Raw genomic sequence first — 18,054 nt, 5'->3', positions numbered from 1 at the left:
GGAGCCCACTCAACATCATCATTTTCAAGGCAGCTGCCCACAGGTGGCCAAATAAGAAAGAAATTAAGTTCTTCCTCTCTCTTTTGGCAAACTGTTTTCTGTATGTCGATTATTGCTCCTAAAAGTAAAGAATGGTAGGAATGGTTGATGACAAGCAGCAGATAAGAGTTATTTCACTGATATGTATAAATATGGGTCAACATTTCTACAGGCCGAAAGACATTTTTTTTTTTTTTTTTACTTCTTGCAAAAACCACAACAAAGATATAAAGGCAGACTCTGGGTTGATAAAAAGTTGTTTATTTTTATAAAATTTAGTACAAATCTTACTGAAATATAAATCCTTCTTGAGCAGTGTTAGTAATTATTACATAGTAATGCAAATGCAAATGAGTCCTGCACTTGCTCTGACCACACAAGTGAATTAGCCCTTCATTTACCTGTGATGTAAAAACTCAGCATCTTAACTGCTGAGTCATCTTTATTTCTCATTTCTCCCTCAGAGAGTTTCCTTCATAGGTATTAGCTGCAACATCAAGAATAGCTGAAATGAGGAAATCTCTTTCCCTTAGCATTATTTAGGTTTCTCAAAATTCAAAAAAACTACATACATTCCCATGAGAGTACCCCACAACAGCAAGATCTGCAATCCCTTCATTTCTGAAGAGTAAGGAGAAAGAATTGGTACCAGATTAAGCCTATTCATTTGGCTGGTATGGAACAGGTTACCCTGTGCCCAAATTCAAGAGCCAGCTTTTCCTTTTTCTTTTTTTTTTTTTTAAGCTCATGCGCCAAGCCACTCTTTTTTACTAGGCTTTTGCTAAAATCAGCATTCCCCGGCATCCTACTTTGACCACAAATTTGTTGGAAGGAACCTAACCAGCATTTTAGGGATACTGATCGTAGACAAAAAGAGATAGAGATGCTACTGTCAGATTATTTCCATGGCCAGCAAAACTCTTTAACCAAATGACAGTCATTTGAGAAGACTCACTGTCAACATGCCTTTTCAAGTTGCTTTTCCCAGAGCAATGATGACTTTACGTGGTTCCAACCACTCCGTCATGCCTGGCCAATGATATCCATTTTCAAGACCACTCATTAGGTTGGGATTACCAGTCACCATAGGATGGGCTCACACTTCCTACTGACCTTCAGCCTTGACTTCAAGAACCCCATACACTGGCTCACCAACTGAGCTAATCAGTCACCATGGGCCTCAATAACATAGTCAAATAAATAAGTAAACAACAAATATATAAATAAATAAGTACTTCATTTTTTCATAAAAGCCCTACGTTAAAGACCTCCCTTAATAAAATGCCACATATTGCCTCTATGAAATACACAATGGGGTATTTCATTCATTCACAACAGGGTTTAAACTGAGGCATAGAGTAAACAAGCGACCTGCCCAAATGATCTGGCAAGTGAGTAGCAATATTAGTTAAAAGAGCCCAGGAATTCTTGATTCCTATCCCCTTGTTCTGTGCTTACACTCTTGCTTTTCCTAGGTGAGATTAGAGACTATCACACTAAAAAATATTTTTTCCTTACAAGACTGGCCTTGTCATAACATTCTGTCCATAGACACTGGCACCTTTTTCCGAGAAAAAGTTGTAAGAGGACTAAAAGGGAATGTATCCGAAATGCAAAAAAATTAGCCTCATCCCCCTGAGGCCAGGACACACTTTGGTTCTCTGGGTCTAGCCTGCAGTGTGCACAGCAGAGCTGAAACCTGAACTGTCATCTCAAGCTCAGTGGAATCCACAGGGTAAATCCCTATGGAATTTAGTCACAGCCTCTCATGCCTACGAGATTAATGCACAAAGCCCTGAGAACTGGCATGGTTTCTCCAGTTGGGCAGAACCCGTACAACAGGACTCGGTAAATCTGCCCACACCTCATTCATCTCTCATCCAAAGCCCTGGCTCTATGGTTTTTGTGCAGAAAGAGTTAACATGGCAGGACTGAACTGCTCTCCTTGGAAAGGCTGCTTGCAAGGCTGGCCCTTGGCTGGCATCTGGGAGCTTAGATTTCGGGAGAGCTCCCACCCTTAACTGATAAGACTGGCTCACTGTGCCTAAACTGTTTGTGCAAATATGGTTTATGCTGAATACCTGCTTTCCTGTTGGGAGTCAGGAATTTTGCTACCCACCAGGCAAAGGCTGCCTACATGACCAGCCCCCAATAAAAACCTTGGGCACTGAGTCTCTAATGAGCTTCCTTGGTGGACATTTCACACCTATTGTCGGAAATTGTTGCTAGAAGAATTAAGCACGTCCTATGTGATCCCAGTGGGAGAGGGCTCCAGAAGCTTGGGCCTGGTTTCCCTGTACTCTGCCCCAGGTGCTTCTTCTCTTTTCTGATCTGTCTTTGTATCCTTCCCCTATAATAAAGCAATGAGTACTACTATGTACTGAGTCTCGTGAGTCCTCCTAGCGAACCTGAGGGTGGTTGTGGGGACCCCAGATGCAGTTGGTACAGGGATGCTCAGTAAGTAACCCATCACCACTGCCACAGCTTCACCCCCATCCTTCTCTCATCCTCTGTCCCCTTCGTTTAAGCAGATTCAATCCCCTGATCTAATGGTCAGAATGTCAAAGGCATTCTTCTTCCTGGAAGTTCCTCCCTTTTTAGTAAATGGGGTGAATTATTATAAATTGCTACATGGAAAGTTGAAGGAGTCACTTCTCAAAGGAATAAGGAAGAAAGAGCAGTAATCTTTTTCGAGTTCCTTTCTAAGCTGTCTGACCATCCAGCCTCCTAGCAACGAGAGGACCCAGGGTCACCACAGACTAAAAGGGATGCAGCAGTGCTCACCTCACAGTTCTGACTGATGCACAACTACCACTGAGGAGGAGTCACACTTTCTACAACTGTGCGATGGTAGAAGTTAGTGTTTTAATACTGGTATGTGCTGCACTCGAAGACCAACCAAACTGATCAAGACATTTAGCCCTTTTTAGAAACCTAAGTTTGTTATAAGCATGATTCCGTAACAGCCATATTTCCAACCTGGTTCCCACGGCTGACTTAACCCAATCCATTATCTGGAGCAAGCCTTGGCGAGTGCGTCTTGACATGTCCATTACGTTTTCGCTGCCACTCCTCACTTCGCCTGCTTCTCCAGGCATGGTACTTCTTGATGCTTTTCCTCCATGCAAAGCGCCAGATGCTAACCATGAAACACCAAGACACAGCATACATCGCTACTCCCCCAGCCTTTACAAACCACTTGGGCTTGGGTGAGACCATTTCACAGTAAAGGAGGCGAGCTCCTACGCCAATCCTCACTCCGGTGAACAGAGCCACAAAGAGGAAGTCCACCACATCTCCAGTGAAACTGTGGTAGTGCCCTGTTTCACGGAGAAACCAGCGCATCTGCAGCAAGGGGTTGGTAATCTCACTTCCAAAGAGGACTGCATTGACCTCTGTGCCTGACTCTCCAAGCACCAGGGCCATGATGATGCCCAAGATACTCAGTGTGTGGTGAGCCAGCATCAGGGCACCCTCAGACTGGAAGTAGATGCACCAGCCCAAGTCGAAGATGAAGTAGCCCAAGGTGAGACACAGAACGTGCACTTGGAGAGGTGTATTAGGTGAGCCTGAAATAAACCAAGATAGAAGCAAATTGAGCGACTGGCAATTGTGCTACCTTGGAGAGGGATCCTATGTTGTCGTCTCTCAAACCTTTTTGAATCACTGAAAGCAAAAACAATGGCAGGAACATTGCTTTTTAATGACAACGAAAGAAAGACTAAAATCTAAAAACTTGGTCTTTCTCAAAGCAAACAACGTTACAGGCCCCAGGAAATGTTCTGATGAATCAGATCTCAATGAGTGATTCAAGCATCAGCAATTATCTCAGCGTCCTTTCTGTGCAGCAGCATAAAATAGAGTTATTTTGTTCTTTCAGTTAAAATCCTACATGGCTTCTTTCTTTTATTTTATTTTACTTTTTTTTACCAGCTAAAGGTCTGTTTCCAGATTCTTTTAGTTATGCTGTCCTGGGTGTCAGATTAATTTCTTAGCTTAATGGATTGGATTATTGGGCACTCGTGGTCCTAACTGATCTTGAAACTGGACTCTGGAAAGAACCCCAGAAGTTAGTGTGTTCCCGTGTCCAAGACAATAGCGTGCAAGGACCTGACATGTTTGAATCCATTAGAAACCATCATATAAAACTTAAAGCCTAAGAGTTACTTTCATATCAGTTTAACAGTTTGGGGGAAAACTCAGAAGCTCAATATGTGAATCCAAGGAAATTTTTTTAAAAACAGAATCTAAGGAATTGAAAAACAATCATATTCTAGAGACTTGGGGACTGAATTCCGGCCCCTCAAAATTGAAGCCCTAAGTCCGGTACCTCAGAATATAACTCTATTTGGGGATAGGACCTTTAAAGAGGTAATTAAGTTAAAATGGGGTCATCAGGGTGGGCACTAATCCCATGTGACTGGTGTCTTTATAAAACTAGGAGATTAGGACACAGACACACACGAAGGGAAGACCATGTGAGGACACAGCAAGAAGGTAGCCATCTGCAAGCAAAGGAGCGAAGCCTCAGAAGAAACAAAATTGGCCAACACCTTGATGTTGAATTTCTAGCCTCCTGAATTGTAAGAAAATAAATTTCTGTTGTTTAAGCTACCCAGTCTGTAGTATTTTGTAATGGCAGCCCCAACAAACTAATACAGGGGATATGATTTTTGTACTCTAAGGAAGTAGCACGCATACATCTAGCAGCTTAAAAATTAATATAACTGGCCCAGATAATGAGGCATTGCTTACCATCATCTATTTGATGGTAAATGCATACAACACAGTGTTACATAACAATTAAAAAGGACAGCTATATACACAGACATGGAAAGATGATGTCCTTCGAATATACAATCAAGTAAAAATTGCAGGTTACCAAAAAGTATATACAATACAGTCTATTTGGGGGCGACGGTGGATGTTGATATTGGCTTTACTTGTACATTCCGATCAATTAAATTGAAACAAGCACTTAAAATTTGTTTTAAAAGTAGAGAGTTATGAAAACAGAAACCATAGGTGACATACACAATATCAGAGTTAACACTGAAGACGAATGAAGACTCCCAATACAAATTATAATGCTAATTATTCTTCAATACTGTACAAATTCTGTGAAAAAGTCCCATCTTTCTAAGACTACCCCCCAAATGATGAATCCCTAAGGGAAAATCCTCTACTGTCTCCCACCTACCTGGGTGGGTAAAAGGCCAAGGGCCATCAATGAAGCCAATATAAGCAGAGAGGCCTATAGAGAGGACTCCATGGGTGAAGGTAACCAGGCGGCAGCTCCACTCATAGCTTCGGTGCTTAGTCAGGCGGCAGAGAGAAATGTAGAGCGAGAGCCAGCCCCCCAGGCTGCACAGCACCTGCAGACACAGAGCTAATGCCATCCTATGATGAAAAGACCGAAACCAGAAAAACAAAGGAGGCACCCTAAGAAAACAGCATTGGGTCAATTTGTGTATAATCTTCATTTCTACTCTAGAATAGTATAAAAATATTGCCTTCGCTGAAACCCTTCTTCCTTATCTGCATAGTCAAGAATCTTCTGTTTAAGTGTGGCTGTATTTCTGACTCCGTGTTCCTTAGAGATAACATGTTGGCAGCCGTTAAAAGCTGTAAACTGAAAACCAGACCTGCCTTCTGAGTTAGTAGACTGTCTAATATAACATGTGGTTACGATGAGTAAATGTCAATCATAACCAGCCAGTGATGACTGACCTTGGAAAATGATACACAAGTAATATAATACATGTATTAGATAATGTGTTCACATTTCAAGAGTCCCAATAAGAAGCTCTCATGAAAAAAATACCGCCACCACTTGTGGTCTCGACTCGATAGGTCATATGACACATGGCAGTTTCATGTGGTTTTAAGCTGATACTGAACTCAAGTGGTGTTTGGATGTGGGTCACAGGTTTATCAGCAACATCGAAACTTGAGGTAAACCTAAATATAGCGCTAAACAAAGACTCCAGATATCTTGGAAGGAAAAAAGTAAAATAAAATCCTAGTCCTATTCAGTTCTGAAATCCAACTCAGAGATTTACCAAGAGGGAAGCAGAAGGATTTGAAGTACAAAAGGAGAGTTTTTGTTGAGATACAAAAATATCTTTAAGGCAATTATTCAGTTAAAAATGAAACAAAGTCACAAAGCTACACTTCGAAATTTTTAAGGGTGACAAATATATCAGGATAAGAACTATCGTGACTGAGTCAATTTAGTCATACAGGACTAAAAAATAACTAAGATGCTGTTATTACTATTCATTAGCCCCTCTATTGAAAGGAGGAATGAAACAGTCAAAAACATTTCAGATATCTGTCTCATCTCAGCAAGAATCTTCCGCATGGCTACACTGCTTAACCCTATTCTGACAAGTGAAATAGTATCTGTGGACCAACACACTCAATACACAAGCCACTCCCAAGAATGCTATCCAGAGAGGGCTTGATGAAGGTCAAGTTCTGTACAGCTCATCTGAAATCAGATTTGTAGTCAAGAGAACAGTAGACGTCAATCATAGACGAGTTCCTATTCTGTCTCTGCCCCTAACCAGCCATAAGAGTGCCGGCAAATCACCTCAATTGAAAAAAAAAGAAGAAAAGAAAAGAGGGTTGAAAAATTCTATAATCCAGTCCAGTTCTAACAAGCAGTTCCGAGATAAGTTTTGTAAAACGTCTAGGCCAGTTTTCAGAGCAAGGGCCAGAAATACAAAGTACCCAGAGTGAAAAGAACAGTCCTCCCTCATTTCCTTTCAAAGGCCAGGGTCACTGGCCAGTAATGCGGATCAGCTCATTTGGATATGCCGATTAGTATTTTTAGAGTCCTCTTCCCTGAATCCTAATTCCCTGGCAGAACAGAGGAAACAGTAGTCCATTTACAAACATTTCAATAAAACAAGAGACATTTGTAAATGGAAGATACAACTCTGTGACCTTGGGAAAGTCACTCCATCTCTGGGTTTCGGCTTTTTACTCCAGGGTAAAGGAATGGCAGGGTATTTAGATGGTCATTCCAGCTCAGAATTCCAAGGCTCCGGGCCTCGCTCCTCCCGTTCCAGGGCCAGATTCGGGAGGAGGAGCGCGGGGCGGGCCCACCTGGCTCTCGGCCTCGGAGCAGGCGTGGCTGGGGCGAGCAGCAACCTCAGGCGGCTCGCAGGCATGGCGAGCGCATCTCCCCTGCACCGGCCTGCGGGCTGTGGCCAAGCCCGGCTCGGGCACACCTGAGCCCGGCCGCTGTGCGGGCATCCGTGCGGGCGCCGAGCCTGGCGCAGACAGGCCTCCCGCTCCCAAGACAGGAGGAGGCCCGGTCCCCTCGGAGGCCAGACCATCCGCCCGCCTCCTTCCACACCAGCGGGCCGGCAGGTCCGGAGCCCAGCCCGGCCGCGGGAGCTGGGCGGTTCGCGCCGCGCGGTTACCTGGCCGAGCGCCCCGGGAAGCCTCGGGCGCTTGGGCCCCTAAGCTTGGGGCCCGGATCCCGCGAGCAGGAAGCAGCGGAAAGAGGGAGAGAGGATGAGGCTCTGACGGTGGAGGAGGAGGAGGAGCCGGGGGTCTGGGGGCACCTGGTGGCTGGGAGGACGGAGCGCAGAGCCGGAGCTGGACGAGGCAAGGTTCCTAAGGGAGACGGAGGGTTTTCCTTCGCGCAGGGCTCAGTGTGTGTGTGTGTGTGTGTGTGTGTGTCCGTGTGATCTACTGGTGACGTGAGATCTGCAGGCGGTTGTCCTTGTTTGTTTGTTATTCTCTGAGTAATTATCCATACCCCCCCCCCCCCCCCCCCCACCAGGAGACAGCCCATCCACTACCGGTTGTTGAGCACCCACTAAGAGCCTCACTCCTACTAGGCACTGTGAGAGATGTAAGACATAGTCCCTGCCCCTCATGCTTGAGCCTAAATTGTGAAACAAGCACACAAATAACTAATTCCCAGGAAAAGCCTCAGGCCTGGGAATTAGAAGTTACTCATCATTTCAGCCCTGTCACCAACTTGACAGTAGAGTAGTATAAGGCTTAAGAATAAACCTGGTTTGGTTACTGGGCAAGTTTTAACTTTTCTGTGCTTCAGTTTTCTCATTTGTAGAATGAAAATATTAATAAGACTTATCTCCTAAGGTTATTGTAAGAATTTTACACACTTCATATGTGTAAAGTGCTTAGAACAACATCTGGCACATGGAAGTGACTATATAAATGTTAATTATTGTTGTTATGTTACTTTGGGTAAATCCTTTCTCCTCTCTGGATCTATTTTAATACCAAGGAAAGTAAGTTCGAAGAGACGACCAAGCATATGTCTGGAGGCTCAAAGGGGGTTAAGAGGGCATCTGGCTTGGTTGATCCAGACAGGCAATGATGGGGTGCTGGGGGGCCCAGACAGTCGTAAAAGAGAAGACTTTGCACAGAGATGTGAGTGTTTAAGCCATGTCTGGGGAATAGTAAGTAGTCTAGTTTGGGTCATTTGTCTTTTCAATCCTTCAACAGTAAGGATCACACTGTTTTCATCTTTGTTTTCCTAGTACTTGATAAGAGGCAGGTACAATAAATATTTGCTGATTGAATGAATGGGAAGTGAGTCCAGAAAAGTATATCAGAAGCATATTTTGGCTCTTAAACCTCATTGATCATCTATACCACTTGGTAAGTTTTTTCAAAATACCCTTGTGCAGGCTCCACCTTGAAGATTATATTTAGTAGGCCTGGTGTGGGTCCCAGGAATCTGTATCTTTTAAAACCTGCCCAGGGGTCCTTCAGATGATCAGTCACATTTGAGAACCACTGCTGGTAGAGGCCCCTAAATGACTGATACCAGCCTAAGATGCCAGGCCGAGGCCTCTTATTATGTGGATAACAGGAAACCTACAATGTTATTGGGCAAGGGAATAATTTTGTCACCTTCTCCAAGCCGTTGCTACTCAAAGCGTAGTCCATGGACCAGAAAAATCTGCATCACCTGAGAGTTTGTTAGAAACACAGAATCTCAGACCCTAACCCCAGACCTTCTGAATCAGAATCTGCATTTTAACAAGGTCCCCAGTGATTTGTATGAGCATCTGGGCAGTGGTTCTCAACCCAGGTAGCACTATACCATCACCTGAGGAGCTTTTAAGTCTTCCGATGCCCAGACACACCCTAGACAAAGGAAATCAAACTCTGTGTGGGTATTAACCTTTATTAAAGTTCCCCAGGTGGTTCCAATGTGCAACCAGGGTTGAGAATCCCTGTCATACACTCAACTAAAAGCAGTTTAAGATGAATTGGAGAAGACAGCCTGTTACAAGTGGGTTGGAATGGACCAGATAAGAGGTAATGATAGCCTGAAGGAAAAAAACATGGAAAGATCCATCTCACTAAAGGGATAGTATGCAAATTTCAATCCTTTCCCCCCTGGTTTTTGTTGCAGTATTTTTTTCTTCTAGTATGTGAATCTGGAACTTTCTTTTTGCTGTCATCATTTCCCAGGAAAGAACAGAGTATTAGAGGCCTCAGGAGTCTAAAGGCTGAGGGGGTAACGGAAGGCGCCAGTTCTCCCAGTGGAGCTGTTATTGGCCTTTATCGTAGGGTGAATGGGATTCCAGGTTCAAGCTTCATTATCTGGGATTAAATTTTATTTATTTATATATCTTTGGCCACAGTCCTTGTTCCATCTTATCAAATCGTTGGCAACAGTGGCATCTCCCAGAAAAGTTCTGGGCTGTTAGGGAGAGCAGGGGATAGGAAACTCCCCACCAATTTAGTTTAATAACAATGACAATGATAATCATAATCACAATAATAACAGATAACACTTATTAATGTGCCAGGCATTGTTCTAGGTGCTTTACATATACTAACTCATTTCGTTCTCACAATAACTCTGTGAGATGGATTTCATTGTTATGCCCATTTTACAGAGGAGAACCTGAGGCACAGAGCAGTCAAGGAACTCCCTCAAGGTGCCATGATTAGTAGGAAGCAGATTTGGTTATGAACTCAGGCAATATGGCTCTGGAGGCCGTGCTCTTAACCAGCAAGATATGCTGCCTCCACTCATCTAGAATGTCCTATGGATGCGTACTGTATTTTTCTGTGTGCACAGCTCCTAATCTCAGTGAAGGGCATTAGAAATTCTTTAGGGGTAAAAAAGGAATTCAGTTTTTAAAAATCTTAATTGCCTATTACGTACTAGTCACAATGCTAGTGATGGGGAAATGGAGAAAAAGAGACAACCTCAACTACAGGGAGCTCACCTCAGTCAAGTGGGAGAAGCAGAAGAGTCAACAAATGCAGAACATGAGATATGACATGAGCATTTAGAGTGCACGGGGGGAGAGGCACAGAGGCCAGACACCTGGGGACTCAGGGCAGGATTCCTAATTTGAGTCCTGGGACCAAGCCAATTCTTAGGGTTGGACCAAAAGTCCTTGGCATTAGGAGCCTACAGCTGGGCCCACCTGTCTTGAGTCAACTAAAGATCGAAGTATGAAACAAAGTTTGAAAAGCCGCAGTAACGATCATTTTCTCCTTTCTGACCCCCTGGACAATGACTGGTTGTTGCCATTAGATGCTCTTGTGCCTGATTAGGTGCTGAAGAAGCTAATCAAGTTTCGCTTAAACTTCATTGGAATTATAAGTTTTATGGAATCACGCAGACATGAAAAGTAAGTTGGTACTCACTTTCAGATTTGACTCTATTCAGCAACTGTCCGAGTCAATGGACAATGGAAGCTACTGGAGGCTAAGCAGTTAGGCTACAATTCTGTTTCTTTCTTTCTTAAGAACCTAGTCAAATAGAGATCCCAAAAATAGACCCCTATAAATATAGTCAACTGATCTTTGACATAGGAGCTAAGGCAACATGATGGAGAAAAGATAGTCTCTTCATAAATGGTGCTGGCACAACTGGACAACCACATGCAAAAAAATGAATCTCGATACAGACCGTATACCCTGCACAAAAATGAACTCAAAATGAATCATAGACCTAAAGCTAAAATGCAAAACTATAAAACTCCCAGAAGAAAACATAGGAGAAAACATAGATGATTCTGGGTTTGGTGATGCCTTTTTTAGATACAACACCGAAGACACAATCCATGAAAGAGATAATTGATAAGCTGGACTTCATTAAAATGGAAAACTTATGCTCTGCAAAACACAAGATCAAGAGAAATAGAAGAGAAGTCAGACTAGGAGAAAATATTTGCAAAAGACACATCTGATAAAGGATAGTTATCCAAAATATACAAGAACTCTTAAAACTCAACAGTAAGAAAACAAACAACCTGATTGAAAGATGGGCCAAAGACCTTAATGGATTCCTCACCAAAGAAGATATAGAGATGGTAAATAAGTATGTGAAAAGATGTCCCACATCATATGTCATCAGGGAAATGCAAATTAAAATAACAATGAGATACCACTACAAACCTATTAGAATGGCCAGAATCCAGAACACTGACAACAACAAATGCTATCGAGGGTGTGGAGCAACAGGAACTCTCAGACCTTGCTGGTAGGAATGCACAATGGTACAGCCACTTTGGAAGACAGTTTGGCAGTTTCTTGCAAAAGTAAATATACTCTTACCATATGATCCAGCAATCACACCTCTTGTCATTTAGCCAAAGGAACTGAAAATTTATATTCACACAACAACCTGCACATAGATATTTATAGCAGCTTTATTCATAATTGCCAAAACTTGGAAGCACCCAAGATGTCCTTCAGTAGGTGAATGGATAAACATACTGTGGTACATGCAGACAATAGAATATTATTTCATGCTGAAAAGAAATGAGCTATCAAGCCATGCAAAGACATGGAGGAATCTTAAATGCATATCACTAAGTGAAATAAGCCAATCTAGAAAGGCTATACAGTCATGCATCACTTAACAATGGGTATACGTTCTGAGAAATGGGTCATTAGGTGATATTGTTGCTGTGCAAACATCATAGAGTGCACTTATCCAAACCTAGACGGTATAGCGTACTACATATCTAGGCTATGTAGTACTAATCTTATGAGACCATCATCATATATGCGGTCCATTGTTGACCAAAACATCATTAGGTGGTACGTGACTATATACTATATGATTCCAATGATATGACATTCTGGAAAAGGCAAAACTATGGAGACAGTAAAAAGATCACTGGTCGCCAAGGGTGTAGTGGGGAGAGAAATGAACAGGCAGAGCTCAGAGGATTTTAGGGCGATGAAAATATTCTGTATGATATTGTAATGATGGATATATGTCGTTATACTTTTGTCGAAATCTGTAGAATGTAGAACACCAAGAGTGAACTCTACGGTAAACGATGGACTTTGGGCGATATGATGTGTCACTGTAGGTTCATCAGTGGTAACAAATGTACCACTTTAGTGGAGAATGTTGATAATGGGGGACGCTATGCATGTGTGGAGATAGGAGGTACCCAGGAAATCTCTGTACTTTCCTCTCAATTTTGTTGTAAACCTAAAACTGCTCTAAAAAAAATTGTGTTTAAACAAAAGGCAACAAATGAAAACCAGAGTCCTGGACAGTGCAGGAGATCAACTTTCAGCACTCACCTGAGCAGGATGTCAAGGTAGCCAGGACTGCAGCAGGAAAGGGTAAGCTCTGGCACCAAGGAGTATACAAGGAGGAGTGCACACAGGCATGTGCGTGTAGGCAGAGAGATGCACAGATGGGCTCATGGGGGCAGAGTAGTGCCTTGATTTACTTAAATCACTGCTGAAGCCTCCTCTTGCTGTCTCTGCTACACACCTAGCCCCTTTCAACTAGTTCTTTTCTTGAGAATGTTACCACTACCAGGAGGCCTTCTCCTACTTGATAAATGAAATATTAGTCTTACTATAAGCCCCATTCAAACATCAGGGACAGTTAACTCTTGATTTTTTTATGTATAGGTTTCCCATTTGGATATTATTATTTGCACCCAATGTTTAATCCCAATTTTAGTTTTTCCCCATCAGCCATTACATTTTTGAAGGGTCTCACTTTCCCACATGTCAGTGTTTACCTCAGGAATGATAACTACTTAAATTTTTATTAACCTAAGAAAAACACAAGGAAAGCTTCCTTGCCCCTCAGTCCCCTCACCCAAAGTCACGGTGCATTCCAAAGCCAAATAGATTTGATTATTGAATTATCCTTTGCCATAAATATCTATTGCTTTCCATTGTGAATAGTGAATGATTGACCTTCATCATATCCGAGATATGAGCTGTCGGCCTCAGCCTCCACCTAAGGCTCCGAATGACTTGACCTCAGACATTTACCATTCTCCCACTTACCAAAGGAGCCAATCTGTTGCCTACTCTGCCCTCAAGGTAGTTTAATCAAAAAGAGTAAGAAGTCTGAACTCTTCAGAGCCCTGTATTAAGGTATGTCATCTTTAGGATCAGTTTGGGGAGTAATAGACTCACTGCACCAATTTGAAACATTTTCCCCATCTCATTTCATTATATGCACTCACACCCCCTCACAACAAAAGACACAGAACAGCAATCTCGACCTCTTCTTATCAATAGTGGAATAGTTTACACCATCACTATACAAATTTATTTAGAAACAGAGAGATTCCTTTGAATCTCAACATTTCCTTGGATATGCAGTCTTTTTTTAAAAAAAGTTACCATTTCTGGAATGGCTTCATGTTACATCTCTACACACTGGCCCACAAAGAAGGAGATTAGAGATAACGTTCCCAAGAAGTCAACAAGGATTCCCAGCCCCCGTGGGAACTCCTGTGGGAGCTAGCACAGTATTTCACACTTTGGTATTTTTTCCTTTCTTTTTTTTAAAAGAAGATAAAATATTACAGAGATGTCCTCAAAATTCACACCTGAGTTAAACATTTTGCTGGAAAATTCCACATGAAGGAGAGAAGAACATAATGCAAAAACAGGAAAGGGCTATATACAGGTATTTTGCCAGCATAATTGTTGCATTTTGGCTTTTGTGTGCTTCCTTCTGCAGCCAGGAGAAGGAAGAGAGGACAAGATGAGGGGAAACACAGGGAAGAAGAGAGGGAGGAAGCACTGCTGAACTCTGGCCAGACGTAGCAGACAGAAGAGCACCTGTGGGTAAAGAAATGTGCCCAGGGACTGACGGTGGCTCAGCCTTCTGTAAAGAGGAGGGAACTTGGAGAACGCAATCATCGATGGATTTGGTTCTAGAAAAGGGAGCAGGGCTAAAAGGAAAATGGGGTGAAATGAAGATTCAGTCAGAAAACTCTGCTGAACAGAGAAAACCATCAAGGCTTTAGTGGAGACATCAGATTCAAATCTTCTCACAGATTTTTGAATCAGTTCGGAGATTGCGGCTAAGTTCAGAGTCAAAAGCATTGTCTCCTCTCCTGGTTGTTTGGCATGCCAAGCAAATGGCTGTCCCCAGAAGCCCACAGATGAGTTGGAGAATCATAGTAAGAAGTCCTTTCTCTGAAAGACTACGGCCACAGTGAAGCCATCTAAAATATTTAGAACTAGAGGATAAGGGCACAGATAAGGAGGAGGAAAAGGGTAAACTCCTAGGAGGGGTACATATTTCAAGAGCTCTAGGAGTCAGCACATGGTTCAATCACAGTTTGGATCTCCAGAGGTCCTTGCTCTTGAAGAAGGCAAGAATTTGGGTTCATTGATAGTGGAGATTCTCTGCCACTCTTCTGAAAGTAATCTTTCCATACAGAGAAGGTGTGCTTCCCTTCCTTCCAGTGGGGAATACAGGGCCAGGTGGAATAGGAGAAACTTTTTGGTCTCAGTGGAGGTAGGTGGGGTGATTCCATCGGTACCAAGATCTGGAAGGAAGAAGGAAACGAGTCAATCACGAAGCTGCTAATGTGATGAGGGAAGATGGGAATGGGCAGTGAGGGCTAACAGATTTCCTTCTGGAGTGAGAAAATGTTCTGGAATTAGATCATGGTGATGGTTGCAAAACCTTGTGAATAGACTAAAAACCACTGAATTGTACACTTTGAAATGGTAAATTTTACGATATGTGAATTATATCTCAAAACAACTTTTTAAAATGTACACTATATTGTTTTCTCTCTTTTTTTGGTGGGGATGGTTGCGGAGCTCCAACTTTTTGGGCCGTGCAACGATTGGCCAATAAGAGCTGGTTACCGTGCTGAGTGGACAAGTGGATTCATCTCTTTCTACAAGCTCAGGGCTTTGATCTATTGCTTAACTTTCAAGTCTCTGTTTTGCTCTGAATTAGGGAAGAATCTCCTAAGGCATCTGCTCTGAGAATACTGTTTAGAGTAGATTCTTTGGCCCAAGAGGCTGCTTTTCCCACTGCATCCCAGGTGGGAGAGTGGGATAGGGAGCAGCCTCACTTCCCTCTCTCGCTGTGCCAGCCACACTCAAAGCTCAGGCTCACATCACAACACCCAAGAATGGGGTTGCTGGCATGAAGCGGAGCACTCCTAAGTCCAGGGAAGGACCTGGCCCTTTCTGACAGGAGTGTATGGAAATTTCCATCCTCGAAGTGAGGATGGAAATTTTGGCTTTGTTGACATCAGCTCCTTGCCAGGACTGCTCACTGGCTGAAGCTTCTCTTTTAAAGCCCACTCCCTAGGGATAAAGTCCAGTCTGGCTCTCTGTCTGTTCCCTCCCTGTCAACTCATTCCTCTTTTCCAACCCAGTGACAAGCTTTCTTTCCCAAGGTATTGACCCAGACACAGCTTCTCCCATGCCCCTTCACCCTTCTGGGACATTGCTGTACTCTGCCCTCCATCTTACCCTGAAGAGTTAAAACTGGAGGAGGAGTTCACTGTTGCTTTGGAGTTATTTTGAGATGCAGTGGGGCTGCTGGCGTGGAGTCCTGAGCCAGGAGACGAAGGGCTGCTGTTGTTCCCAGGGGAACAGGATGACGTTGCTGAGGATGAAGAGAAGCAAAAACAAGGGGAAAATAATGCAGCTGGGTCCTGGGACCTCATGACATGGCCCTTCAGACTTGTATCCCCCAAGGATCTCACTATCTCCCTACTCCCACTCATCATCCACCTCCTACCATGTTAGCATCAATGCCTAGCCCCAGAGGGGCCCTCATCATAAATGCTTTCCTCAGCCCAGGCCTTGGAGAGTGGCATGGCTGGTTCTGCAAGTCCAACACTTGCCAAATGCAAAAAGGACAGATGCCAAAATCACCCTACTATGGGACACACCCTGGGCTGGGCATATGCAGCCCAGACCAACAGGCGGGACAGGAAAAAGAACAAGAAGCTTTGGAAAGGAAGAGAAGAGGAAAGAAAGAAAAGTGCTTGGGGAGGAAAAGAGAACCGGAGAGCATAACTAAAGATTGCCAGCCTCTCTAGTGCTCCCATCTCTACAAGGAAAATATACATGGTCTCCTAGACAGAGCACAGCCAGGAGTGAGGAGATCTGAGACTCAGTCCCCAGCCATTCACTAAGTAGCTTTGTGGCCTGTGGCAACTTGCCTCACTTCCCTGAAACTCATTTTTGACCTCTGAAAAACGGCAGATTTGGATTAAACTGAATTCTTACATTTGAGTTTCCTACACAGCATTCAATGGATATGGTGACATATTTTACCATCCAAGCTAAGATACTTTGAAGAGTGGAAGGGAGTGCTATTGATAATTATGTCTGGACAAGAGGCAGACATTTGGATTGTCTAGGCATATCCAGACCGATGGTCACCCTATCTAGTTCTTTGAAATGCTGTAGGTACTTTTTGAAAAGCTGAGTTCTGTAGACAATTATTTTGGAACATCCTGCCTTCCATACAGCTCATTTAGGAACGTATAATGTACTTCGGTGCTGAGAAGTGCTACAATTAAAACAAAATAAAAAACAAACACTTGTTTAAACTTTGCTTATTCAGCATTTCCCAAACTTACTGGACAGATCACGGAAGTTTTTTTCTCCTAGCACAGATTTTAATATCCTTTGAGATACAGTTAGGGAATGCTGACTTAGGTAGGTATCTTCAGTCCTAATATTCCACTATTTAAAGGAATTGTGATGTTATTCGGAAACCTCATTTTAAAGCTCACCTGTTCCAGGCATAGTGCTGTGGACGGGAGGGACAGAGAGGGGGCCCAGAGACCCAGACGGAGAGACCTGAAAGGCAACAGAAGCTTGTAAATGTCCATTTCCACTCCCTCCTCCAACCTTGGGTGATTCTCCCAGGATGCTGGGTCCCAGACTCTTCAGAGACCAAGGCTCAGCTTCCTTCAAGATTTCCTAATCCCAAATCTATACTCCATCCCCCATTTCACAGGAAGGCCTCTGGACCACCCTGCTGGACCATCCAGCTGTAGCTCTGCCCTGCTCCCACAGCTCCCTGCTGCTGACACCAGGCCCTGCCTTCCCTGTTGTACATCCCCGGCAAGGTTTCTTTGGCATTGCCAGGTTGAAGGTGCCGTGCTTGAGTGCTCTGGCTATGAGAAGGACACTCCACTTGGATCCTGCTGTGGCAGACACAGCCACTTGGCTGCCTATTTTCCAGTCCTTATTTCTTCCTTCCTAAAAGCCTCCTGCTTTTGCTCAGGGCAGCAGAGTGCTTGACCCTACCGACCCTGTTTCAGGCGTCCCATCCTCATGCATGAGTGGACCATCGACTCTTGAGACGACCAGAGAAGCTGAACTTCAGTCTCTGAAGCTTTTCGTTTTGCCCTGGAGACCTCACAGCATCATGAACTCTGAGATTTGGAAGGGACCTGAGATAATCTGGTTTAACCTCCCACAGAGTTCAGGAATCTCCCCTCAGCGTCACTATCCTAGAACAACCTAGAACAAGATGTAACACAAAGAATGGACTTTGTAGCCTGACAGATCTGGGGGTGCGACCTGGCTCCATCACTATCTATGAGACTTTGGGCAAGTTACCTAACTCATTTCTTATCCTTAAAATAGCAGTAATACCTCCCATATATTTTCTTTTAATTAAGATTTAATGAGATAATGTCCATAATGCTTCCAACTCAGTGCCCAGCACAGAGTGCTGGCTTGTTAAATGTTCGTTTCCTTCCTTCCTGAAAGAAGCTGTCAACT

The 18,054-nt window shown here is 43.5% G+C and overlaps 2 protein-coding genes across 5 annotated transcripts in view; both read right to left on the bottom strand.

Moving 5' to 3' along the window:
* Positions 1–280: 280 nt before the first annotated feature.
* TLCD5 (TLC domain containing 5) lies at positions 281–7,719 on the bottom strand. 4 transcript variants are annotated; one of them, XM_046684588.1, is made up of 3 exons: positions 7,153–7,719; positions 5,240–5,439; positions 281–3,608 (listed from the first exon to the last, which is right to left on the bottom strand). In XM_046684588.1, exons 1-3 carry the CDS (start codon positions 7,383–7,385, stop codon positions 3,037–3,039), a joined length of 1,005 nt encoding a protein of 334 aa, XP_046540544.1. In that variant the 5' UTR covers positions 7,386–7,719; the 3' UTR covers positions 281–3,036. The 4 variants fall into 4 exon arrangements, with proteins under 4 accessions (XP_046540544.1, XP_046540545.1, XP_046540546.1 ...); XM_046684589.1 differs by having other exon boundaries at positions 5,240–5,414; XM_046684590.1 differs by having other exon boundaries at positions 7,473–7,719.
* A 5,826-nt stretch (positions 7,720–13,545) lies between these two features.
* Positions 13,546–18,054, bottom strand: part of POU2F3 (POU class 2 homeobox 3) — a 72,453-nt gene continuing 67,944 nt past the window's right edge. The window contains exons 12-14 of the mRNA XM_046638251.1: positions 17,055–17,121; positions 15,778–15,913; positions 13,546–14,831 (exon numbers count right to left, since the gene is read on the bottom strand). Of these exons, the coding sequence (XP_046494207.1) occupies positions 14,792–14,831; positions 15,778–15,913; positions 17,055–17,121 (243 nt within the window). The 3' untranslated portion in view covers positions 13,546–14,791. The remainder of the gene's footprint in view (positions 14,832–15,777; positions 15,914–17,054; positions 17,122–18,054) is intronic.

The sequence above is a fragment of the Equus quagga genome, chromosome 14 (genome assembly GCF_021613505.1).
Source record: "Equus quagga isolate Etosha38 chromosome 14, UCLA_HA_Equagga_1.0, whole genome shotgun sequence".
Taxonomy (NCBI): domain Eukaryota; kingdom Metazoa; phylum Chordata; class Mammalia; order Perissodactyla; family Equidae; genus Equus; species Equus quagga.
This window is presented reverse-complemented; position numbering and strand designations above follow the sequence as displayed.

What these genes read in the sequence shown, in the direction of transcription:
- TLCD5 (XM_046684588.1), bottom strand. Translation starts at nt 7,385, where the DNA reads ATGGTCTGGCCTCCGAGGGGACCGGGCCTCCTCCTGTCTTGGGAGCGG. An exon ending in GCTCCGAGGCCGAGAGCCAG is followed by an intron (nt 5,440 to 7,152) that starts GTGGGCCCGCCC and finishes TTTTCATCATAG; the next exon opens with GATGGCATTAGCTCTGTGTC. An exon ending in TTGGCCTTTTACCCACCCAG is followed by an intron (nt 3,609 to 5,239) that starts GTAGGTGGGAGA and finishes GGTTTATTTCAG; the next exon opens with GCTCACCTAATACACCTCTC.